This window comes from Clupea harengus, chromosome 19, assembly GCF_900700415.2.
Source record: "Clupea harengus chromosome 19, Ch_v2.0.2, whole genome shotgun sequence".
In the NCBI taxonomy this organism is placed as follows: Eukaryota; Metazoa; Chordata; class Actinopteri; order Clupeiformes; family Clupeidae; genus Clupea; species Clupea harengus.
The window spans coordinates 19380106-19407556 of NC_045170.1; the positions used below are offsets into that span (position 1 = coordinate 19380106).

General features: G+C 41.0%; 2 protein-coding genes across 4 annotated transcripts; both read right to left on the reverse strand.

The window, feature by feature from the left end:
- Nucleotides 1–15823: 15823 nt before the first annotated feature.
- Nucleotides 15824–22287, reverse strand: LOC116224904 (membrane-spanning 4-domains subfamily A member 4D-like). 3 transcript variants are annotated; one of them, XM_031585610.2, is made up of 8 exons: nucleotides 21207–22287; nucleotides 20315–20411; nucleotides 19631–19744; nucleotides 19283–19339; nucleotides 18635–18772; nucleotides 18269–18382; nucleotides 17933–18004; nucleotides 15824–17199 (listed from the first exon to the last, which is right to left on the reverse strand). In XM_031585610.2, exons 2-8 carry the CDS (start codon nucleotides 20408–20410, stop codon nucleotides 16909–16911), a joined length of 882 nt encoding a protein of 293 aa, XP_031441470.1. In that variant the 5' UTR covers nucleotide 20411; nucleotides 21207–22287; the 3' UTR covers nucleotides 15824–16908. The 3 variants fall into 3 exon arrangements, with proteins under 3 accessions (XP_031441470.1, XP_031441469.1, XP_031441468.1); XM_031585609.2 differs by having other exon boundaries at nucleotides 20315–20489; XM_031585608.2 differs by having other exon boundaries at nucleotides 20315–20618.
- A 90-nt stretch (nucleotides 22288–22377) lies between these two features.
- Nucleotides 22378–27196, reverse strand: LOC116224905. The gene is made up of 9 exons (XM_031585611.2): nucleotides 26236–27196; nucleotides 25515–25617; nucleotides 25091–25213; nucleotides 24667–24723; nucleotides 24140–24277; nucleotides 23942–23992; nucleotides 23571–23684; nucleotides 23310–23369; nucleotides 22378–23052 (listed from the first exon to the last, which is right to left on the reverse strand). Exons 2-9 carry the CDS (start codon nucleotides 25608–25610, stop codon nucleotides 22966–22968), a joined length of 726 nt encoding a protein of 241 aa, XP_031441471.1. The 5' UTR covers nucleotides 25611–25617; nucleotides 26236–27196; the 3' UTR covers nucleotides 22378–22965.
- Nucleotides 27197–27451: the final 255 nt, after the last annotated feature.

Here is a 27451-nt window from a genome sequence, read left to right on the forward strand (position 1 = left end):
CTTGGCAGTTTCTTTCTGCAACTCCTCACCAGAACCTCCCACCTCACCCGACTCCTGTTCTCTGTGTGCAGGTTGGACCACTGACGCATTCGAAGCCCCCGCCACAGGCCACCCAGACCCAACAGCGCACTCCACTGACCACACCACTGACCACACCACTGACCACTCCACTGACCACACCACTGACCACACCACTGACCACACCACTGACCACTCCACTGACCACACCACTGTCTCAGCTTCCAGCAAACCAAAGCCTACTGCCATCAATCAGAAAGCATTTAACAGTACAGGCACCACTTCCACTCCGTTTCCACCCGTACCCTACTGGCTGGAGTGGGTGCCGGGGTGGGGCATCGCTCTGCTGGTGCTGGCCGCCCTCATCCTGCTTCTCCTCATCATTCTTATCATACTGCTGGTGAGAACAGCATGAACATCTCAAAAACGCCTTAAAAAAAATCTCCAAAATCTTCAACACACAACACCTCCCATGAACGAAAAGCATGTTTCACCTTTCAAGGTTCTAAAACTGTTCCCATTTGTTTTGGCTTCATTCCTGTCTCTCATCCTTACAATCTCGCTGTCACGTGTCCTACACCTTCTCTTTCTGTCTCCTCAGTTGCTGCGCTGGTGTTGTATGGATGAGACTGACGGGCCCCCCAGATCAGACCCACACCCACACTCACACTCCTACCATGAGCCATATTTATCCCACTCTCCAGCCAAAACACCCATCCTCAAACACATGGTGAGAGAAACGAATACATCAACATGTTTTATATGTACAGTATGCGCATGATTTCAGAACAGTTCAGTGTGTGCAGTTAAAAAAAAACTGATTAGATAGCTGTACCTAGAAAATGGTCACCTTTCTAACCAGTGAAATACAAACAATGCAAAGAAAAACTTATCAGAACATTGTGACTCAGAGAAAGCAAAATCAAATGTGTCCGGTTTTCAAAAGATTGTGGTTGTTTGGCATATTTGAGATAGAGATCAAAAAGGGAAGGAAAACAATGGAAGTTCTCAGCAGCTATTAGCAGCGATAAGGCTTACAGCCACACCACATTGCGCACGCCTGATCTCGTCTAATCTCGGACTTGGATGGGAGACCGTCTGGGAGTACCAGGTGTTATAAGCTCGAGACCTGGGCATGACGTTAAAACTGTACCCCGACGGAAAAATAACTGGTACTCCGGGTTGGGCCACAGGCCAATCACCTGTTCCCAGAAAAACTAAAATTATTACAGAAACTGCAACTATTCAGAATGTGCGGCTTCGTGCGCCTCATGGCGAAGAGAGAACTAAAAACATTAGCAGTGATAGCCATTAGAGGAACACGCCTGACACAACTACAAAAGGACAGATTTATTCAGTTCTGCATGCACCAACTGCACCATTAGCCTACACAGTTCCCAGAATAATTCCAAGTAAAAAGCCATGTTAAGGATAACATTTCAATCTAACTAATGAGGTGCAATCAAAAAGTTCAGAGCTTGTGCCTATGGCAAGAGCACTGGGAGCAGTGTATCGCTGTACAAGGTGACTACCTCAAAGGAGATGGCGGCCACATTTAAAAAATTTTAACGGTTTTTGATTTTTAGAGATGCATTCTCTGAACTTTTTTTTATCGCACCTGGTACATTCTAGATCAAAATAAATTTGCCAGAATGTAGACCCACGTGTGATGGGCTATATCAATCTCAATAAAATAATGTTAGATTGTCATGGAATCTAAGTAGGCAAAACACAAACTTTCTTTTTTTACAGGCTCAAAATCACATAGACTACCCTAATTAACAATAAAACAGTCAGCTTGAAGGGATGTGGTAGGGCGTTTTAAAACAGGTCTGACCAGGGGCGGAGATCCCATTTCATTGTAGGGGGGGACAATACATGGTCAAATTTCAGAGTGTAATTCCGGGGGGGGGACATGAAAAAATTGCTTTCACGAGAGCTAGCATAAACTGCTAAATACCGAATTCTCTTATCACATTTACAAACAGAAATTCGAAGTCATTTTAGAATTATCTAAACAGCATTAAATGTACTAACACGAAATACTTATTCACAGACAAATAATGTCCAAAGTTCAAGAGAACTTGATGCTCAAAATAAGTTATAAAACAGCTCAACAGGGAATCGAACTTGCAACCTTTTGATTACAATACGACTTCTCTACCTCCTACGCCACTGTCACTCCATATTACTATACCAGCATAGTTCATAGACCGCAGAAAAAGATGACATTAATTTAACTTCAGATAATTTAACAAATCTGGAGAGGCACTGAGATGTAGACCTACGTTTATTAACTAGCATGAACCTGCCCTGACAGGACATTGTCCTAGACTGTCTAGCTAGCTATCTTAACTGTGTTAATTACCGGCATGCGTGTGTTATCGGCAAACGTTCACGTTGTCATGCCAATCCATTAATAAGCTTATGTATACTTGTGCATATCGATTGGAACTTCGTAAATGGAGTTTAGAAAAAAACTTCTTCTTTACATGTTCTTACTGCGTTCGAGAATGAGGTAAATCTCTTTACATATCGTGTATCATAGCGGCAGCGACAGGGGACAGAGGAGGAAACAGTCTGACAATCTGACCCTGTAGGCTACTGGGCTGATTAACTGAAACACGGAGCTGCCGGTAGCCCTGCCCGTTGGAAACAGCATGTGAACCAAACCACTTTGAGGAATAGGGGGAACATGATTTTTCAACACTTAAAAAACACATTTTTTTTACGTCTATAATAAGCACCGCTTGTGTCGTCGTATTTTTATTTAAAAAAAAAAAATCAAAAAATATTTTTTTTTTTTTAGTTTTCAATGATTGTTGGGGGGGACAACTTTATGGTAGGGGGGGACACGTCCCCCCCGTCCCCCCCGGGATCTCCGCCTATGGGTCTGACAAGCTACAGTTATGTTTCAGCAAACTTAAATGTTTGGAACAATAAAAGAAGCACAAGGGGTTAATTCCTTGTAAAACTGTCCAGAACCCGTGGCAATATTGCCATTTTCTTGAACTGTAATTTAGTCTGACGCGTTCAGTTAAAAGGGATTGCTCTACAACGCTATTGAGCGACTTTAACCAAGCTTTTCACTAATTAACCTTTGATGTGCCTTTGATCACACCTTTACCGTTAGCTTTACCGCTTTTGCAACAATGCGCACGGGCTGCCGTTTCCACCAGCCACCATCAATGTTTGCTCCATGGGTATCAGAATTATGATCTTGGAGTTGTCCGCACCTTGCTCTAGCATTTATGATATAATAACAGTTATGAAGGATGTATTAAACTATATAAATCATATGTCATAAAAGACTTAATAAACATTATGACTTACCTTTAATGCTTCTGTTGACAGTTTGAAGATGCCCCTGAGAAACCAGAGAAGCCGGCGGGGAAGAAGTCAACAGGGATGTACGTGGTGAATCCTTAAGGGTGCTGAGCAATAAAGAGCTATCCAAAAAGAAAGGTAAACTTTCACACTTTACCACTTCAAATGTCTAACCTCCTCTGGTAAACTCTGTGATCGCCAATGGTGTTAAATATGCAGCTCATATCCATGTGAAATAACTCCAGATGGGTTTATTGGCAATAAAGGGAACCCTAAGCTTGAATCTAAAGGGGGTTATCTAAGGGCCAGACACAGCACAGTGCCTAAAATGAAATGAGTGTGGAAAGAAAATAATATAATAACACACGTGCACAAATGTAAATGTTTATGTAAAGCGTTCAATTACCTTTGTGTGTGAAATGTGTTATACAAACAGACGTGCCTTGTCTGATTTACCCAAGTACTTGACAGAGTGACAGATTTAGAATTGCCTCCATCCAAAGGTTGTTAAAATAAATACCACATTATCTGTGTTCATATTGATGGTGAAAACTAATGATTTAACACATATTTACTGAGTTATATGAATGACATAAAAGGCACAAAGAGTCAACAACAAATAAATACACTGCTGTTCTATAATGAGTGGGACAAAAAGTTTGCAAAGATATTTATTATTAAGTACAATGTAGGGAATTCCAAAAAGGCATAGAACCTCAGAGCCTTTGTCATGATGTTGAAGGAAGAATCCAAGCTAACTACGTTTAGATTCAGTTTCAGTTTTCGTCACTGACAAAAGACGCTCTTAGTACAGTTAACCTTCTGAGTAACACATCCGACTTGGTCAGGTTTAGAAATGTTTGTGTTGCAATTACAGCATGAGAAAGCTTTTAATTTAATAGATCTGTAATAAGATTTGAAACTCTTAATGGAGAATTGCCATGTAGTAGTATTGCCATGCCACTAGAAAGATGACTTGTTTCAGATCAAAGTTTCAATTATTACCTAATTTAGTAGATGGAAATATCATACCTTGATATTTCACTCAGAACTCATGGTTAGATTAATGTTCAAGCAAACAGAACACATCAAGAATAAGTCCCTTTTATAACAATCACTCAGTCCATCTGTCCATAAGACATACAGAAGCGAAACAGTTGATTGAGTCACACCAACTTAAACCTACCCCTCTTTGTGAACATCTCACAGTGACTTTCTCAGAAGGAGTGCCATGGGAAGGGCCCTCGTGATCCGGTTTGTCCCTAACGTTAAAGTGTGTTTAATCAGTGAATCAGGGATGCTGGGGTGGTCGAGTCACCTGCACATTTGGCACTGATTTCAGTGACTGTGCGTGTGGCCCAAGGGACAATACACATAGTAAAAGATTTGATACTTGTATTGTACGTTTTGAACAAAGATGTCGGCAGAATATAAACACCAAAGTAAAAATGTGCTCTTAGTTTCAAATGTACTCTTAAAGCTGAATGAAGTATGAATTGTTTGCTGTTATTTGGGTGGAAAACAATAAAAAAATTTAAATGTTTTTGTTTTTGTTTTGCAGACAAGCTGAGAGATGCCCTGGGGATGTGTATATATGAAGATGATGACAAGGAGCTGTAGTCCAGAATAAATTAATGTTGATGCTGTATCGTTATAGTCTTTATGGCTATGACGATAAGGGAGTGGAGTAGCACAGATAGTTAAGACTGTTAATTTTTCATGTATTCAAGTATTTCCTGTTTTTTCTGAATTATGATAACCAGAAAGTCTTAATTTCTTGTAGCCTGATATGCTAGTTATTAATGAAGTTGGTTAATTCACTCAGTACACCACTTACTTTCGCTTGCTTATGCAGTAACGATTCAGATTCAGGGCAGTGTTGGTAACATGTAAAAAATGTATACTTACACGAGAAGTCAGCTGTATTCAAACACACGTATTCAAATTAAATAAGTGCACCTAAGGCTACTTGAAATAAGGTGCCACCAAAGGGATATTTTGGCTTTGTTTGGTCTATTCTCTCATCCTATGACAATATAATGTAGTATATGGGTACTTCATGCTGATTAAGAGCTGCTTTAGTTCAGCGTTGGAATATTTGGTTCCCATGGAAGCTAAGAAAGAACATTTAGAAAAACAGTACAATGAATCTCCCCGATATATGTATCTGAAATGACACCACTTTGCTTTTATGTATCCAGAATTGAAAAATGACTGATTTGTGATTGGAACACATGATTGAGCAACAAACAGAAGTAAGATTGTGTATGAAGTCAAGTATTACCTTTGGACAACAGTTTGAAATGGCCACGAGAGATCTGTATGCATTGAAGTTGTGCACTCCAGTCCTGTATATGAAATCAGTTTCAATGTTTTGTCTTCTCTTTAAGACTTACATTAGTTTGATTGCTTTTATTTTGATATTTGTTGCTTATATGTCACATTAATGCCAGAAAGTTGATGTTGTGAAGTGTGTAAGCAAATTTAAATCAAGGCATACTCCTAATATTTATGAGTATTCTTGTTTTTATATAACAGAAATAAACAATGAATCAATACCACTCAATACCTCTAAATTTTGATTATATCCATTGAATGTCAACAATAAATGCTTATTTTCCTAGTAACACTGTGATTGTTTTTGACTAAACAATTAAACAAAGTCCATGATGGGTTCAAAATGTATCATGTAGTCAGATACCTTGCAAAGTACAGTGGGGTAGACACTGGGGAACTGCAAATACAGAGCTCACTCAGGGAAAAAATGCAGCGCTCATTCACCATCAGGGTGGGGGATTGGGTGCACATGTAATCTGCGTTGGGTAGGCAAGCAAGCACAGTCCTGCACCGGACTCGGACTCAAGACTCAAGACCTAGGACATGACAGGCGGGTGTGCTAGCAAGGAGGCTAAAGCTCATAGGGTTGCAGGCTTCTCTCACTACAACATCTCGTGAAGTATGAGTTCACCCCCAGCTCTGAGTTTAACCCCACCCACTGCATAATTTTGAGAAATGATAAAAAAGTGGGCAAGGGGCTTTGGGGGCTGACGGAGGAGTGGGGCTGAGGAGGGGGACGCAAACTCCTGTGAGTCTCGATCAGCGGTTGAAAATGAGGCTCACGAGCGGGTGATAGAGGAGGTGGACTGTCCATTTTGAAGCACCAAATGGTTGACTCTACTTCGGCATTGGCTTTGCAATGTTCGGGATGATGGCGTTTTGAGCCATTTCCAACCCCATAAAATCCTGTCAACACCAGCATTGATGTGTTTAATCAGAGTCATATAATTTAGTTTACAGCGCAAAAAAAAACACATTTCAGTGTACAGTATATTACCTCTGTTAAGGTGTCATTGAATGGAGTTTACTGGCTACCATGGAGTGTGCAAGGGATACAGATGCACCCAGGCCCAGGGGGGCTTGAAAATAAATGTATTTCACTTCAATCATGGCCTTTGTGTCGTGTCCACATTCAGTGCTTTCAAGCAGGCACAGGAAGCATGAGTCGAACTATCCGGTGGTGGTGTAAACCGTATTTTTTGTGTCTATTTCTGTACAGCTATTCCCAGTATGTGGCTCAATTTGTGAATGGTGCATTCTCTTCAAAATATCTCATTGCCATGGGCAGTTCATGAGAAATGCCCCCCACCCATTGGAGCGCTACAGGCTGCCAGTCCCATGGTCAGCCCTGAGAACGTGTTAGCAGAGGGTGTCTTAGCATGTAAGAAACATGTACAAAAATAAATCAGGTTATGAGAAAAGAATATAAAACACAAGGGAGGCGGAAAACACAAAGAGAGAATAGTGGATTGTATGGTAAGAACAATCTTCTGAGTTGACAGAGTTGACAGAGACATGAAAACAGTTCTTTCCAAACATTGCAATCGCATGTGAAGTGTTTCGGACAATTCCATCTTCTGGTGCAGAGTGCTCTCTTAGCAAATTGCTGAGATCCACAACGTCTCAAGAAAGACTGTCTGCACTGGCTTTATTGTCCGTCGAGAACCGCAGTGCAAGATGAGTGGACGACGAGGATGTAATCGTTGCATCAAGATGAGTCAGGATTTTTTAGAATGTGGGTGTGTTTGTGCCTCCGTGTGTATGTGAATGGGGGGGGGGGGGCCTGTTGCACAATCTTGGACCTAGGTCGACAGAAGGGTGGTGTCGCCCCTGTGTTTATTCAACTAAAAGCTATTCCCAGTAAACACACTCCCACTTACTAAATTTGTAATGTAAAAGCACAGTTTTTAGTACATTTTCAGTGCAATTTAATGTGTTTTTGAGTGTAACTCAATGGGTATTTAATTATGGATATGCATGTAGCCTACCTATTTAAATTGTACTAAAATAGCAATAAAAAACTTTAATTTGTCTTATTTTGAGAACTACTACAGAAAGTGCATTGTATTACTTACACAAACTATTGATAACATACCGGTATACAGGTATGCTTTCAGTAGTCTACATAAAACTAGTAATAGGCTACAGTTTTTAATAAGTTTCAAGTTACGAAAAACACATTTACATGTGCTCACATTTTTCACACGCGATGAGCAACAAGCATCAGATGATTTCTTGCACTCTTAGGCTTGTTCACTTGAGCTGTTTGCAGCTTGTTGATCTGAAATATGTGAACAGGTGGGGGCTGCCCATTTTGTAGGACCACTAAACTGTCCGACGGACAGACAGAAATGCATGTCTTTCGGTAACCATAGCACCATGGGTTTATCGTTTAAGGTTTACACGTAAGGAATGATGGAAGACACGGCGTTTGAGTAGCAGAAATTAATGAACGTTCGATGTGGTAATAATGCGACCACAATGCGAAGCGGAGTGGCCATTACATCTTGAAGTGCATTCATTTCAGACGCCGTGGAGTCCATTATCCCGCTTATACCACGTTAGCCGCACTTGCATCATGTTAATTTGCAGATATAATTTCCACGTTTTGATCGCTAAAACGGACTTATTTGCAGAACTAGGCTACCTCTTTCCTCCGCACCTAACTTACAGGACAAACGGCTGTTACTGGTTCCAAACTAGAACTACTTGATAGATGTACAAATTTCCGACTTTAATTGACATTCTAAAGAATACGTCACAATAGGAAATTCAACCCATATGTGGTTGTAGCTACAACATTCCTTAATAAGTAAGGGATAATGACTGTCCGGAGGTCATTATCCAAAAATAGAATTAAAAGTTAAGTTAAGTTATAGAATGTATAAAGACTGCGCAAATGTAATGTGCACTCATCACGTCAGGCTCCTCATACAAATATCATGCTGTTATTCATTCAACTTATACAACTTTCACAACTTATACAACTTTCAGAACTGCAGAAATCCAATAGATGACATATGTATAGGTATTCAATGGCATCCCTATAAATGCTATGTTGCAAGAAAATCATGCAGTCAGACAACGAAAAGTCGAGATGCAGCAGAAGAACACACATCCATATACGTATATGGGGTAATCATATCCCATACAGCTCTTAATGGTCTTACTTGTGCCATGTTTTAATATGCATATATGAATTAGTTAATTAATTACACAGGCTTATACTGGTAGTTAATACTGCTACTGTGAAAATAAAGTCAAGAGCATTTCATATTTCATTTCATTCCCAAACAAACCTGAGCCTCTTTCAGAAATTCTGGTGCTAATCACTTTCCTAATGCTTTACTTTTGACGTAGGTCTCTGTGTTGGGTTATTGCAATCTGTCTGCGCAATCTGTGCCAGCTGAAATGAATGAGTCTTTCTAGTGCGTGGGGCCAGATAAGGTTCTATCGCATACTCATTCCACTGTATTCATTAATACTCGGTATGGAGCTTGGTTTTGAGGTGCTAACATGTAGTTTAAAATGATTGTAATAGATATGTCCATAGAGATCTTTGTGTACATGGTGAGGGAACATACAGGGGCATGGATTGAGAGAGGACCTCCATATCACAGAGGCCATATCACAGTGTCAATATCATCACTCAACTGTGCAACTAATCAGAAATGTAATTAAAAATGTATCTCATTGTCATGGAATATGCTATCTGCTTGATAAGCATTATTTTTATTTTTTTTTATCTGGCCGATGTTGGTAACTTTCATTTAAGTTATTAATGGCACTTGTTGGGAGGGTGTTGTGCTCACAGTCTTTCGCTTAAGTGAAACCTTACCAAAGACACATGCTCAAAGGGTAACCAAGTAACTGAAATAATGAGTAGATACTGTCAAATACCAGTACCAGCACTGCCAAGATCATGGATCATTTTTCCTTATTCCACAATCTGGTTCAAGATCATTGTTGAGCGTGACGCAAAAGCAGTCCAACTATCCATTTGCTTGGACTTAAAAAATGCTAGATTGTTTTTTTTTTTTCTTTTGGAGAAGGCTTTTGTCTTTTGCACATGCTTAAGTATGTCATAGAAAGGGAGTAATTTCAACAAACAAACAAAATAATGCTTCATAACAACTATCAACCCATCACTTTGTTCCAGGACGTACACTTTGATCTTTGACAGCACAAGACTTTATTTGTCAAGAATTTTCTCCAGCTAAACAGCATCACACCGCTATCAGCCAGCACAAACAGTTAGCTGTAATGTGCGATAGCGTGTTACGCGGGTGGCGTTCGATAAGGGTAATTTGCATTGTGATTAATGAGGCACTCATTGACAACAGGTAGAGGGAGGGAGAAGAAAGACGCAAGACAATGGGCCAAGAGACGTCAGCAACACAATGGAGGGTGTACACACACACACACACACACACACACACACACACACACACACATACACACACACACACACACACAATGGAGGGTGTAACTAAACACAAATGAGTGGCAATCAGGGTTATGCTCTCTGCATTGTGGACCTATATGGGTAAAAAACAAACATGTGGAAACACAAACACACACAAACACACACACACACACACACACACACACACACATACACACATACACACACACACACACACACGCATATACATATGCATGAACACACATGTATACACACGTCAACGGATACATGCATGCACACACAGATAAATGCTAGATAGCAACATCTTCCCTTATACAGTTGCATTTATATTGTCTATTCATATTCTGATACCGACAAAATGTGTGTGGTTTTATTTTTGTTTCCTTAACATGAAATGAAAAAGATGATCACAGGAACTACACAGTCTTCCCAAAGAGATGTACTCCCTTCCATCTGATGCCAGTTCGTATGTACAGCACATACAAGTCAAGCCTTACACTGTCACCATTACTTCAACCTCCCCAGTGGTTATGGTTTGGCTGCTGTGGAAACTGAATAGCTGCAACTAAAACTAGGTTTAGTGCAGGTCACCCAAACTGTTTTTATGAAATTGATCTCAAACCAGGTAGGTCAGCCAAAGCTTCGACAGACACTGCCAAAATGTGAGAGGATTGGTTTGCTGGCCAAAAAGGCCAGAGGCCATTCACCTTAGGCTACCTCCTGGCTTGTCTGGCACAGGTTACCATGGAGAATAGGCGGTAAAGCTAACAGAACTTTCTCAATCTATTTTTAGAAAGGTCTTTGCGTCACTCTGCAACAGGAGTTCTGAATAAGTGAAGTATTCATTGATAATTAAACAAGAAGGCTTTCCATTAAAGAGTCATAACTACAGAGGAGCCACTCAGAACAGAGGAACAACCAACGCCCATTAACACTGGGAGTGGAGATTGGTGTGTGATGAGAACAAATCCTGCTGGACACACATGCACATGCCCAACACACACACTTACATATACAAACACACACAAATAAACACACACACACACACACACACACACACACACACACACACACACACACACACACACACACACACACACACACACACAAATACACACAGATACACAAGCACACTCACTTACACACACACACACAAACATGCACTTACATATGAAAACACACACACCTGCATCTGTTGACGTGTGTATACATGTGTGTTACATGTGTTTCTGGATGTTTGTTTTTACCCATATCGGTTCACAATGCAGAAAGCATAACCCTTTTTTTACACACACACAACACACACACACACACACACACACACACACACACACACACACACATTGCAGTTTCACTAACTTCCCTACAATTTAACAAATACAGATACAATACTCACATGTTTGATATTTAATCATGAGCATCGAAAAATATTAATTCTGAAATGTTATGCCACGCTATAATTGTTATCCTACCAGTCCGCAGCCAGCAACACGTGCCACTGTTTTATCACTTTAATCACCGATACAGTCGAGGCGAGGGCATTTCAATGCACAGGATGTTATAGACATCTGCTCTGTATTTTATCAAGGCATATTAAATTACTATAAGGCTACTATAATGACACCATGACATGTACAAAAATCATATCTTACAGTATAAGGACTCTATCGCTTCTGCCAAATCCACTTATTATTCCAGTCTTATTTGTTCCAACCATGGCAACTCCAAGGCACTCTTTTCACTCCTCAACAAAATCCTTCAACCTCCAGATCTCCTACCCCCCCACCTGTACTCTTCGGACACATGTGACTCCCTTCTTCAGTTTTTTAATCAGAAAGTTAAAAAAATTCACCAGCACTTGAGCCCCACTCCCTCACTTGCCCCCTCCTCTGAACCTCTCCCCTACAGTCTGCCATTTTCCTCCTTCTATCTCCCTGATCCCTCTGCTATCTCTGATCTCATCTGTAAATCAAAACCATCCACATGCCAGTTAGATCCCCTACCTACTGCCCTGGTCATATCCTGCCTCCCCTCACTGCTCCCTCTAATTGCTGCTATCATCCACTCCTCTCTCACTACTGGTTCATTTCCCGCACCCCTCAAAACGGCTGCTGTCTCCCCAATCCTCAAAAAACCTGGTTCAGATCCCAACAACTTTAATAACCTCCGCCCCATCTCCAACCTATCTTTCATCTCCAAAATACTTGAGAAAATCGTTGCTTCTCAACTCCATTCCCATCTATCTCAAAACAGTTTATATGAACAGTTCCAATCTGGTTTCCGTCCCCGCCATAGCACTGAAACGGCCCTTCTGAAAATCACTAACGACCTCCTTATTGCAGCTGATTCCGGTTTACTATCCATCCTCATCCTCCTTGACCTGAGTGCGGCCTTCGACACAATCTCCCACACCATCCTCCTCAACAGATTATCCTCCATCGGCATCACTGGCATCCCCCTTGACTGGTTCCACTCCTATCTCTCAGACCGCACTCAGTTCATCCAACTCAAATCCTTCCGTTCCCAACCGTCCCCTGTCTCCTCTGGTGTCCCCCAGGGCTCTGTCCTGGGTCCCCTCCTTTTCATTACTTACCTCCTTCCCCTTGGCCTTATTTTCCGTAAATTCAATATTCTTTTTCATTGCTATGCGGATGACACCCAGCTCTACCTCTCCACCAAGCCCAACTCCATTCTTCCTCCCTCATCCTTGACAGATTGCCTTTCTGCACTTCATACCTGGTTCACCTCAAACTTCCTCAAACTTAACAGTGATAAAACCGAAATCCTTTTAGTCGGTACTAAATCCACTCTACTCAAAGTTGACAGTTTTTCCCTCTCAATTGACAGCTCCATAGTTTCCCCCTCCCCCCAGGTAAAGAGTCTGGGTGTCATCATCGACGGCTCACTCTCCTTCAAATCTCATATCAACATCACCACCCGCACCGCCTACTTCCATCTCCGTAACATAAATCGCCTCCGTCCCTCCCTCACCCCCCACACCACCTCTATTCTTGTACATAGCCTTGTCACCTCCCGTATCGACTACTGTAATTCTCTCCTCTTTGGTCTCCCCCAGAAATCCCTCCATAAGCTCCAACTGGTCCAGAACTCAGCTGCCCGTATCATCTCCCTCACCCCCTCTTTCCACCACATCACCCCCATCCTACAGCAACTCCACTGGCTTCCAATTCACTTCCGTATCAACTTTAAAATTCTTCTTCATACTTTTAAAGCCATCCACAACCTTGCCCCTCCTTACCTGTCTGACCTCCTTCACACTGCCACCTCCACCCGCTCCCTCAGATCCTCCTCTTCCATCCACCTAACTGTCCCCTCTGCCCGGCTAACCACCATGGGGAGCAGAGCTTTCAGCCGCTCTGCTCCCAAACTCTGGAACTCACTCCCACCTGACATCCGAAACATTGACTCCCTCCCTCAGTTCAAATCCTCTCTCAAAACCCACCTTTTCAGGATTGCATTTTCACTGTAGTTGCCATGCTGTTTTTACTTGCACTTTTAATTTTAATTGTTTTGTTATTTGTATGCTCCTGTTTTAAATTGTAAAGCGTCCTTGAGTGACTTGAAAGGCGCTGTGAAATAAAATGTATTATTATTATTATTATTATTATTATTATAAGGCAGTTTTGACAGTATTGACAGCTGTCCCATAACAATAAAGATAATTTGATAGGTACAGAAACGTATTGGATTCACAAAAGAAATGGATGAAGAAATTATGAGAAAAGATTTCGGAATTACAAGTAAAGTTCAGGATGGTTTGGGTTCTGATGGGTTCCCTTCGTGGTCAATCAACACTGTGTTTTTTCTGAAAGCTTGTTGAGCTACCACCGCGGTAATCATGGCGAAAGTGTTCCATATGATGCATCATTCAACGATGGTGGTTGTACACTGACGTTTCCAGGAAAGGGATCGCAGGTCAGAATGGGCTTTTCGCCTTAACGATCCCAATGACTTCAGATGACTGTGCAGTGTTGACATAACTCACTAATGTTAATTACAACCTCATTACTCAAATACATTCGTATTTCTCAGTGTCTACGACCAAGAGAGAATGTAATGCACTTCCATAGTCTAGCCTTCATCTCATACTAGTTTAACTAATACTAATACATACTACTAATAATGCCATCTACATTACTGAGTGACATTAATATTTAATTACAGCATCTTTTCTCATAATAACAACAGAGTAAATCATAAATATGAGATAAGGTGTCTAGTTGTTGTTTTTTTGTGATGGCAATGCTCATCCACAGATAGGGTGGACAAATAGTTGAGAAATGTCGATGAATCATTCTGTTTATGCATGAAGGAGGAACATGTGTTTCATTGTATTTTTCTATGGAGTTGTGGTTTACAAACCACAAACCACCAAACAAGGTGATCTCGGTGAAGTGTGCGCGGTAGAGGAGTGTTTAACAAAACCAGAACAGGTGACTGGCTCCATCTAGTGGGATCCTCTAAAAGGATAAAGCTCTCACAGTGTGGACATTAGAGATAGAAACAGTGGCATAACTGCTGCTTTCAGTTTTTCAGGGAGATCGATAGAAAGAAAGTGAGCGAGAAGAAGAAGAAGAAGGCGAAAAAGACTATTATGACAGAAAATAGTCTCATGTCACATTATAAAAGTGAACATGTTCAATTCAGTTTTTTAAAATGTGTTTTATTATCTTTTGCTGAAAGACTGTTTTCTATCCTCATATACCAAACCATTAACTAACTAGTTGAAAGTATTTAAGTTTAGGTTTAAAGTATTTGAACTAAAATACTTTAGACTAGTTATTTAATGGGAGTGGGAGTTTACATTATTTAAACGTAAGCTAAAAGTATTTAAACTAAATGAACCATCATAATAAGTACCAAATGGAGGATGTCTTGAAGCTAATATTCCCCACTGAGGGAGATCAACTCCTACTGAGGCTGTGGAATGACAGTCAAATATGAGAAAAACGTACAAGGTGATTGAATGTCAAAATAGGATTATTACATGAAAATGTATAATATATATTGAATATAAATACTAATTAAAATGTTAAGATAAGATGGGTAAAGATGCACTAGTATTAATTTAACACTGATATGACTCTGTTCTCTTATACATTATCAGTGCAAAAAATAGTTGCTGTTGTTGTGTATAATAATAATAATAACAATGAGGATGGTGATAATAATAATAATAATAATAATGTTATTATTGTTGACTTTTTTCTGAGGTTTTAAAAGCAGTCATGTACTACTACCATCTACTGGTAACTTTGAGTTATGACATCATGTAGGACTGAAATAGGAAAGAAACAAGGTGAAAAGATGATTATAAGAACATGACTATGCAAATAAGCAATAACTAACCATTACCAGAAGATAAATTACTAGTAGTATCATTGACAGCTGACCCTATAGGTCTGCAGTGGTATTCACTTAACCAGTGCATTGACTGAGCTATGTGGCTCTGATCGTCATTCAGCAGTCAGTAAGTTTAGGGTGGCAGTGCGCAGAGATGTTGGAACAAAAGACACAGACCTCTTTACCTTCTTTGATGCCATTGTTAGTGCTACATCTTTCTTTTTCTAGGATATAGACTGGGATCTCCTTCGGTTAGTTTAAAAGAGCTCTGTCATCCGTTTTAATGTCAAATGAAAGAGGAGGTTTTTTTTTCACAACAGAATTTTTCACAAAACCAGACATGAGACATAAGAGAAAAAAAAACTTTTAATATGTCTAATCCATCTCTTGCTGACATATTTTCCAAAAATATAACCTTAACAATTAGTGATGACATCATATTGACATGTTGATATCCTTTGAGATTGTCAGCTGAAATGGTGTGAGGGTGTGTGGGGGGTGATTAGCGAGTACATATCATGAATACATCTAATTTAATGCCCAGTGTGAACATGTGATGTTGAGGGTGTGTTTAGCCTATACTTAAAATACCATGAATTGTCTCTTCACGCACAAATGATCTCAGTGAATGAAGTTTGTTTGATTATAAATTTGACAGAAAAAATTGCAAATCATGGAGTCCTATACATTAATATTTCATATTGACACATGATTCCCCCGACTTGCTATGCAGCATTTGAAATATTTCATTTATTACTTCATTCGTTTCACTGAATAGGAATGTCATCTTTGTTTAGGAGCAGCAGCACTTTATACACCTACCCTGATATCCCCTGTCATGAATGCCATATACTAGATTTTCATTTCAGAGGATTTTTTTCATCAGCATAACTATGATTGGTTATGAGAAAAATACACGCTTGAGATGACTGCAATAAGGCTAGCTGAGCAAAAGCATAACAAAAGTTGAATGGTGTCTGAGAGGGTTCTAACAAGAACAAATCATTAGGGGGTTATAGGTGGGTTACAGGTAGAACCATTCAAGGCTACCCCACAGAGGGAACCCAAAGAACCATAGATACTAGATAGCACCTTTTTACAGAGTACAGTACACAGTAGAGGGAGTTAGCTACATTGGTTACAATAAATATTGGAAAATATTGAAAAAATAATTTGGCACAATGTGATTGTTTTGAATGATCAACACAAGCGTGACTGGGTGCTTTGAACTAAAAAAGTTTTACATGCGGACTCCATGACAGAGGACACCATGTTAGGTGTTCCTGCGTAATCTCCACCAGATTCAGCTCTTTTGATTTAGATGTCACTCTGACACTGATTCCACATTTTGTCCAAGAATCCCTTCCCATAATCCACCTCTCCTTCAGATCACCACAATGATGACTGATTGTTCAAAGCCTCGCATTAGCTGTTAGTTACAAGGGCTCGACCTGGGGTTCCATTGGCACCACCTGAGGTTCCATAGATACAACCTGTGGCTCCATTGGCACCACCTGAGGTTCTATTGGCACCACCTGAGGTTCTATTGGGACCACCTGAGGTTCTATAGGCACCACTTGAGGTTCTGTGGTCTCCATAGGTGGGGACGGAACGTGTACAGGCTCCGGTCTTATTGCAGCGTGCATGGGTTTTGGCACCAGCTTTGGTTCAGGAGTGGGCTGTCGTTCTGGCTGAAGCTCAGTTACTACCTCAGTCACATGTGACATCTATAGAGATACAGAGAGGGAGACAAGGAGAGAGGGGGACAGGAAGATAAGCCACAGTGGAATACGGGAAGAAAAGGAGGTTAAATATAAAAGGAGGGCAAAGACAAAGGTCAAAGGTCAATTTTGTATATCAGTGTATCAAAGGAAGAGAGAGCGAGGGAGAGAGAGCAAGAGATGAGCCAATGACAGCTGTGTCTCAGTTAAATTGGTTTCTGCGTTTCTGCTAAATCAGGCATTTTACCACCCATGTACACACACACACACACACACACACACACACACACACACACACACACACAAAACACTTCAAGGACATGATGACCTGTACTTGTGTACTGTATGTACATGGTGTGGATTCTATTTCAAACAGAGGCACAGTGCATTCACCTATTGTAACCATACAGTGTGCCTGATGATGCAATCATACACATCTACCAAACATGAGCCAGATTTAAAGGTACAGACTGAGATCCTAATCTAATACACTTTTTGTCAAATTCAATGAATTTCTCCTCACGGTCCTTTAGCTGACAATTCCAGCCAATCAACACGTTGCTTCAGAAGCACAAAAGGGAGGGTTGTAATTTGATTGGCTGAAATATCATCACACTTGCGCCATAATCACGGACTGCATCTTTAAGCTGTGCTTCGCTGAGCCATTTTCAGGTTTATGTTGTTTTCTGTATGAACCTTTCTAGACTGTACAACTGAAGTATCAAAGAGAAGGCCTCACCTGGGCTGGAGCGACCATCACAGGCTGCACCTGTACGGGCGGCGTGGTCAATCGCTGGCTTACTCCAGGAAGCTAAACATAGTGGGAGGAGGACAATAAAGCAGTATTTCAATGTGTTCATAATACTTACTCGTTAGGAATGTTCTCCATAGAAAATCAGAGATAAATGAAAAAGACATAACAGTAAAGCTATTCACAATACATATATTAATAGCTTTAACTTTTTCTCTTTTTTTTAAAATGGTGGACCTGTGTACAATTACATTTACTGCCAGGATAATTCTTCCCAGGGTGCCATTGCCTTTAGGGCTTCTGAGCAGGTTATGTTTTGCTGACCTGAATTCCTCCTTGAGCAAGGACACTGAGCCCAAACAATATGACCACAATGCAGATCACGAGTTCCACAATCAGGAACAGAACCAGTGTGCCAAGGATGCCATCAATAAGCAACTGAGAGGTAGAAAGACAGAGAGAGAAGAAAGAAAGCAAGGAAAGAAAGGAAGAAGATGAACGAAAGGGAAATGTAGTGGTAGAATGAAGGCATGACGAGAGAGAAAAAGAAAACATGACTGAGCATCTATTGTACTCTGGCAAGCCCTGTATTCAACCCATTATATCTTTATCATCACAGCATAGCTCACTAATTGATTCTAAAAAACTCCAAATCCCATGACGCACTCTGATGGGGTCTTCCTCACTCACCACAGTGAAGATCTCCAGCCGACGGCAGTGCTCACAGTGGTAAGATGTCTGCCGGTAGGGCAGGTTCTTGGACAGTAGGCCCAGTGCTGCCGTAGTGAAGGCCAGACTCACCAGATGCACCACCAACATAGCTTTCAACTGAGACACAGTAGTATAGAGAGAGAGAGAGAGAGAGAGAAGGAGAGAGAGAGAGAGAGTGAGATCATGACATGGATCCATATTCACAAAGATATATATAGTCTTGCTTCTATTCAGTTTCAAACCTATAGGATATGTTTCAAAGACCAGTCATAATGTGATTTACTTGATTTGGCCATATTGCTACTGATCATTCAGTCTCTTCCATGACTGAAAAATGAAAAATCAGCATGTTTACATTATCTTCCTCTGCAGCCCAACTGGCCCAGTGGCAAGGGGCCGACTGTTTGGAAATACTCTAAGACAATACTCATGTAAGCTACCCTTTAGAGAGTGGCACAAAAGGGGAACTATTCTAATGAGATTGATCGATTGACTGATCAAATGATCGCTTGATCGCTTGATCTCTTGATCGCTTGATCGATTGATCGCTTGATCGCTTGATCGCTTGATCGATTGATCGATTGACTGATTGACTGATTGACTAATTGATTGATCTATGCAACTCACCCAGAGAAGAGTAGGCCGAAGCCCGGTGACTATCAGGAAGGACCCAGAAAGAACAATCTGAGGAAGAAAAGTATAAAAATGACCAGAAAAACACTTACTCTTGCCAAAATCGTTAAACCAAACACTGGCATGAAAAAAACGAATTCTACACCACAAGTATTACGTAAGAAATTGAATGTTTCTAAAAATAAGCTGCACGTTCCAGGTTGCATAACCTGCTGTAGTCTTGCATGCTAGATTTGCTTGGCGTGTACCACCCAAGCACTATCAGAGTTCATGACCTAGCACTACAGGCCTACGTTGAAACGCCATGCCTCTTTATTCTCCAATTAATTCCAGGTGTCTCACCTCCAGGGCAATCAGCAGCAGGATGATGATGTCAACGACGAAGTGCAGATCTTTGATCTGCAACAGGGTGGCGCTCAGGCACAGCGTCAACACACCGATGAGCACTTGGATGGCCTGAACAGATCAGCACCATATCTGTGTTACTTATGACACAAGGGCTGTGCTTGGACACTACTACAATGCTACAGTGGCCAAGAGCAGGCCTGGACATGCATGCTGCTGTAGACATTCAATAGGCTTGTCAACTAGCTTGCCATTTGTGTGATGCTACAACTTTTACTGTAAAAATGCTATGCATAACTTGACTGACTGAAAGTACATATAGTGTAATGATAAGAACCCAACAGCACACACAGAACATAAAATAAATTTGTTTCTGCAGTTAGACTTTTCACTATAGGCATCACCCACAAAGAGATCAACTCAAACTTGAGGGGGCGAACCACCTCCTTAGTCTCTCATTCAGCCTTTGGCAGTTCACTGAATTAATTTTGAAGACATCTAAAACATGATGGAGGATCTTCATACAGCAGAATATTTGCTTCTACTGACAAGTCAAAACATTAATCCAAAATATCTTATTTCTCACTCGATACGTCACTTCCCTTTGAGTATCAAACTCTCTCTCTCTTTCTCTCTCTCTCTCTCTCTCTCCTGTTCCTGTGCGTAACAGCGGTCACTCACCCCCAGTGTCTTGGGCTCCAGTCTCAGGTAGGTGTCCACCTGCTGGGTTTTTAGGTCTCCAGGGGGACGGTTGGCATTCTGGCTTTCAAGACCCATGCTGTTACCGGGCAGGATAGGGTAGAGCAGGAGATATGGTGGGTGTCAGGCAAATGTTGGTTAGGGATCTATAAAAGCCCTTAGAAGGGTATAGATAAAAAATAACTGTTGATAGGATGGCTAAGGCACTGTAAGAGGTGATTCAGTGGATGTTAGAAGAGAAGGGGGGTGAGCTGATGTGAATGAAATGTGGAAAGATGGGGTCTACCTGTGATTTAAAAGCACACAAATAGATAAGGAGTTAATCAGAGTGAAATTAGACATTAAAGACCATTGTCAAATGTCCTGAAATTGTACGGTACATTTTGAATTGCAGAACGACATACACAGATATCTAAATAGCTTTAAATATATCATAGTTTGAAACGTAAAGTCAGGTGGATGTAACTGATTTAACAGTTTTAACTAATATTTTGAATGATAAGGGTAGGGACAGGAGATACAGAAGACTAATGCACGTGCTCTTTATGATTAGGCTACAGTACGTGTGTTTGCCGTTTTATCATTATACACCTGAGCAAAATGTTTTAGACAGCTGAAACATTGCAAAATAACATACGCATATGTTACCATGCAAAGCCTGCCGTAAAATGCAGGAAAATCACAAAACTTATGATAGAGAAATCAAAACCTGTAAAGTGCGCACGCGAAGGTCGAACAGAATAAGGCTATATGCAAAAGGCTATACACACGCCTCTGTAACGGATGTTTGTCTGCAGTGCCGACTGAAACGGTAAAGGTACGTCCCAGGTCACGATTCTGCTAATGCAAGCCATTTTAAATGTGTCTCGCTTACCTCGCTTCCTTTAAATTTAGTTGTATCCTTACAACTGGTTTTAGCAGGAATATAAGACGCGTGCCGTAAATCCTAGTGCCTTGCAGAGGTGACAAAAACTAGTTAAATGGGCGTGTGCGGTGCTAGGAGTGCATGGGCCGGTTTCTACCGCATTGGGTACGGAGGATGCGCTGTGCCGGGATGGGGGTGCTAAGCGCTACTGCGGTGCTCTGGCAACTTCCATGACTCACATTTTTTTAGATGAGAAGCGCTGTCGTGTAGCTGCGCGTCAGTAGAGAGGAGGAGTTTGTCCATTGACACTTCACATACATACTATTTCTTAACACTAGAATAAGCAGCGTTTGCTCTCAACCAGGCTACAGCTATGTTGCAAGGAATGTATTATTATTTGAATTATATTATTTTAAAAGGCTTGGTTGATGGAATCATTCTGTAATGTCTTGGTCGTTCGTAGACATGCGCTTACTTTTTAGTGTTTATAGACAGTGTGTTTGTTGAACATTTAACAATTGCTGTCTGTCTGCAAACATAAAAAAGAAAACCATTCGTTGTTATTTGACGGATCCTCCTTGGCAAGAAGTCACCGCGGACAGCCTGCTATCAAGGACAGCCTGCAGCAGCAGCATCACCTCGTGGTCGACGCACCGTGGTTTCAATATCCATGCAGCAAAATCGGCCTGCAGCCATAACACGGCTCTGCCTGGCGTTAGGGATGAGGAAGTCCGCGGAACAGTGTTTGTTGACAAGCAAGATGAAGACAAATGAACATAAACAAACGTTTCCACCTAACCTTTAAACAGGACAGGCGTGCCAATATATATAAACATGTCTCACAAGTAATTCATAACTGTGATTTTTGATGCCTTGGCTTTTATTTGAAGAAAAAACTAAGAAAGGCCCAGAGGTCAAAAAGCCTGTGCACTCTAAAGTTGGTTTCTTTGTCATTTTCTTATGTTGTGGAAAAAAATGTTAAACAAAACAAGAAATGTAGGAACACAATAGCCTACATGATACAATACCTTAAAACATATTTATATGGTGTCTTCTTTAGCATTACATAATCTAGGCCTACCCACTCCTAAACAGCAAACCTCTATAGATATACATATGCATAAGTACATCATTATAAAGACTGTAGTAAGAGTCCCAACAAGAATTTCCAACACAGCACTTTTGTAAGCTAGAAACATCTTTATTACATTTTGACAGTAAAAGTTTATAAAAATAAGCACAAAACGAATATTTAGAAAGACTGGATTGTACATGGCTGAAACACTTGTCAGGTTTCTGAATGTGAAACAAACAAACTTCATCTCAAACACAACAGTCTAGCAAACAAAAGCAGATAACGTGCCGTTAAACACTTCGCTGGATAACCATCGATTACATCCATCTTGCAAGTGTGATAGTACATAGTATAGGATTTCATTCCCCATTACATCACAGTGTGACACACAAGTATCAGTACAGGCCCCCAAAATACAGTTTGTTCTCTTTCATTGCCACATGATCATAACAGACATGCCAGATCCAGTTACTGAAAAAATATACATGTCAAACAGTATAAACAGTACTTTGCTATATGTATATGCTACTGATTAACTGATTAACCACATTCCATACAAACCATAAGTAGTCATACAATTAGGTCAGTGGGTTTGCCAACAGAAAGGAAGCTACAAAGCAGTCTTTTGGCTTTGCGCTGAGCACCCCATCACCTTCCCTGAAGTCTTCCTCTTGCTGAAAGAAGACGGTAAACTCAGACCTTATATGGCGGTGGATCCACCACTGGTTCTGCTGGAAGTGTTTCCACCTCTACAGCAACAGTACCTTCCTCTACTGCCTCCTGAGAGAGAGAGAGAGACAGAGAGAGAGATAGAGATAGAGAGAGAGAGCGAGAGAGAGGGAGAGAAAGGGCAGGTCAGTGACAGGAGATTGGGAAAGAAGGGACAGAGAAAGAAAAAGAATGGGTTAGAGAGGGAGGGACAAATGGTGAATCAAGTCAATCTCGCTGTTTCCATTTCATATTTGACTCTAATCGGGGGTCAGAAGGGGAATTTGACATTTTTATACTGTATGGCTCTATGCTGAACTGTACAGTACCTCAGACAGGGGAGCCTCAATAGACTGGCCTGGTGCAGTTTTCTGAGTGAGACGAGGAAGCTAAAGGAGGGGGGAAAGTCACAGACAGAGAGCGACAGACAGAGAGCGACAGACAGAGAGACAGGCAGAGACAGACAGAGAGACAGGCAAAGGGAGAGACAGACATAGAGAAAGAGGGTAAACAATGAGTTCACAAGGCACAGATGAGCTCACATCCACGAACCAATAAAATGATGGGATTTGACAAGGAATCTGCCTCACCTGTGTTCTACCTTGGATGAGCACCTGCAGGCCGAACAGTATAGCTATGATGCAGATCAGAAGCTCCAGAGTAATGAATACCACCAGGGTGATGAGAAGGCCGTCAATCAAATACTTTAAAAGATACAGGGTAAAAGAGAGGAATGCTCATTGTTTTACAAGTTATTTAATTAAAGACTGATCAATAGCCGATAAAAGAATGTCCACAGCAATTCTGATAAAGGCTTTAAAGCTACAAAATACTGGTAAGATTAGAATGATATCATGGATCATATACACGGTTCTGAGTATATGCTATAACCTGTGTAATGCAAGTGCAGTTTGTCTGTCTGCACTATAGATGAGGACTGTATTGAAGAAAGCATGCTTACTTTACAGGGGCTCTCCACTTTGTAAGCGCATGTCTTGAAACAGTGTTGTTGCTTTGAAAAACAAACAAGAAAAGAGCATATTTGAAATGGATTCAGCAAGAAGAATACGAAACAGGCCACAGCAGACAGTGTGTAAAAGCTACTGCAAATGCTCTTCATCTTTCCCCATAAAACCTCAAACAGCAATCATGCACCTACCGCCACGTCCAGCTCCAGCTCACTGCAGTGCTCGCAGTGGTACATGTTCTGTCGGTACGGCAGGTGGTTGGAAAGCATAGCGATGGCCGCTATACTGATGGCCAGACTCACGAGGTGGAATACCAGCATTGCTGTGATCTGCAGGAACAAAGGAACACAGAGATGAAGACCATTCATTGCAGCCATGTAGCCATTTAGAGTACATGGCACTCACCAGTAGAGGATAGGGTATTAAGCAGAAGAGTATGTCTAGTGACTACATTTGATATCTATGGTACATCATATAAAAACATCTCATGGCCTAGTCCAGTAACTATGTATGGGAAAAACACAGACACCTACTACCTAATTTTTATTAAATTGACATAATTTTTTGACATTATTATCCATGCATGGTGTAAAATGTAAATGACATTATCCGTGGAACAAATGAGCATTAGTGCAGCTAATTAACTAATCGCAATATTTATTAGGGCAACTCATTTACTGATATATTGATTAATTTAATTAATGTCAACCAGACTTACCATGCACATTGAGGGCCGTCTCCCAGTGTGAATAAGGACAGCGCCTGATATGATTAACTGAGGAATTAAAAAGCATTAGTTACTCCACTAGTAATGAGATCAGTCCAATCAAATACGGAAAATTTAAACACAGACGATCAGCAGATTATTTTCAGACTAGGGATTAGAGACCATGAAATAGGCGTAGATTTATATATCAGATGGTATTTTCTAAATTGCGGACGCGTCTTGTGAAGTTGTGAATAGTTATTAAAAACAAAAGCCAACCTGGTTGTGAATTCTGACAAACCATGCTTTAAAAGTAAGACTTTTTGCACAGAATTCCATGACACACCGACTACTTCGACATCGTCAACATCTGAACAGGTGAGTGTTTGCACTTGGGAAAGGTGTGTTCACAGGCACAGCCAATGCCTAGCCTTACCTCCGCTGAACCTATGAGAATCTCAATACTGTAATTGACGAAGTCCTGGGAGGTGAGGTCGTAGGGAGTTAGCAAAGAGACACTCAGGAACATGGTCAACACTGCAATCAGGATCTGAATGGACTGAGGGAGAAGACAGGTCATTCACTGTAAAAGATCAATAACTATTGGTGCTGCATAGTAATAACAGACAAATAAACAGCTGTTTGTTGTGCAACATTCATTTAGCATCTTACACTACCAATATATGTGTGAATTTGGTAAACACGGGAACATTCTGATAGCAGCCCAGTGGATATGGCACTAACAAATATACAGTATATCTACAGTTAAAAAATTTAATTTGAGCTATCACAATGACATTCGTCACATCGCAAACTAAGCAGCAAACAGAAACAGAGGCAATTGTAAAACCGGAACTCACCCCCAGCGTAATGGGCTCCACTCGCATGAAGCCTTTCACCTGTCTCCTGGTGAGGTTCCCAGGAAGAGGCAAGGGGTCCTGGCTATCTAAAGCCATTCTGCACCTGGAGGGATAGGAGCAGAGTGGTGGTCAGAATGACAGAATGTGGATTTTAGCCCTGATATGGGATGGGGAGGTCGGGGTAAGGAGACATGTTTGGTTGTATCTCGGGTTTATGGGAAGTAAGAAATAAAAGGTGGACACGTGCAGGAGGACTGCGTTGAATTAGGTGCTCCATAAGCAGCGCAATACGTGTGGGAATGCGAGTGCACATCAGTACCCAGCAACACAACACAGCAGACACATGCATATAAACATACAGTAATCAGATGATGATAGAGGGTGGAGTAGAAGATTCCAGTGCTAATGCATAGATGATACGATTACGCTGTTTGTTAATGGCACGGTCATGATGAGGTCTGTGTTTGTGGGACACCTCTACATATCAAGACAACTATTTAACAGCATCCAATCCGCCTTCCGTGGAACACGGATTCTGTTTAAACGTTTCTCAAGGAGACGGGATGGACACACGCACACACACAATTAAAAGGCAATGCCGACTCAACTCTATAAAAAGACGCAACCTCTGTCCCATCAGAGCATCGGGCTGGTGGACCAATTCAAATGTGTGTATGAAAGACAATGTCCCAAATTATGTCTGATGCTAAATTATGCTTACCTTGATGTATTCTGTGGTCTGATGGTCGTTTTTCCTTTTAATATATCGGCGATTCCTGCCGTCACTATTATCTGTGTATCCTCCTATCCTAACAAGTTACATCAGAGGGTGTGTGTGGGTATGACGGTAGGCGGCAGGAGTTTTTCTACCGCATTGTAGACGGAGGCTGCGCTACTTGCTCATGTGAGCCGGCGCTGCAGCTCTGTGGCTGCTCTGGCAACTTCCATGACTCATGATATTTTAAGACCGTGCGGCTGATGGATAGAACTTGCAGAGCGCATCAATAATATATCATTATTTTACAACGTGCCATAGGCTATTCTTCCACAGAGCTTGCATAACTGTCCAAGCGCTCATATTCTTTGCAGGTTATATTTACACGGGCTGATCATAAAAACAGTTTAAGAGGATAGGGAAAAACTTGCTGAGTGGATCGTTTTTAAAATACAGAAGACTCAAATAATGGCATTTTTGGGTTACATTGATGCACACCTGTCAGATAATCATATTCAAACTATCCTAAGGTCCTCATCGAGTGGTAAACAAGAACGTTCAGAATGTAAAGCCTACTGATGCCGAATTTCAAGGACATTCAATGCACTGACTGAGAACATGACCTATGCAGGAGGATGAGCGCAGCCTTAAAGCTAAAGTAAGCGACAATGATCTATGAAATCAGACATCGTCACTATACATTCACACCCAATGCCCCTGCCCACTATTAGAACAAGATGTCATGTGTTTGAACTAATTGGGAATAAATAAAGGTTCAGAATACGAATCTAACGACACCTACCAAAATTGCATCCCGTCAACGTTAAAATGTAGACTCACTGAAAAAGATACAATGTCAGAAAATTACTCAGAAAAGACTAAAGAAAAAAAGCCTACTGTGTGTGAGAACAGGTAATGAAGAGAAGTTAGGTCATATAGTTGTGAGAATCCCCCCCCCACCCCTCCCCCGAGCAACAACTCTTAGATCAAGTTTGCCATCGTGTGGCTAGGAACAGAAATCACACTTGAGAGACAGGAAATGGTTGTAAAATGTAAAGGACAGCATTTTTAATTTTAACACTCAGATAAACACTGTATAAAAATAAAGACAAAATAACTCTTTAGAAATAACAGTGGTCTGTTGATTTTGATCTGTACCATGAGTTCAGATGTAAGTGGCATCCAAACGATTTCTCATTGAACAAAAAAAGTACACACATTA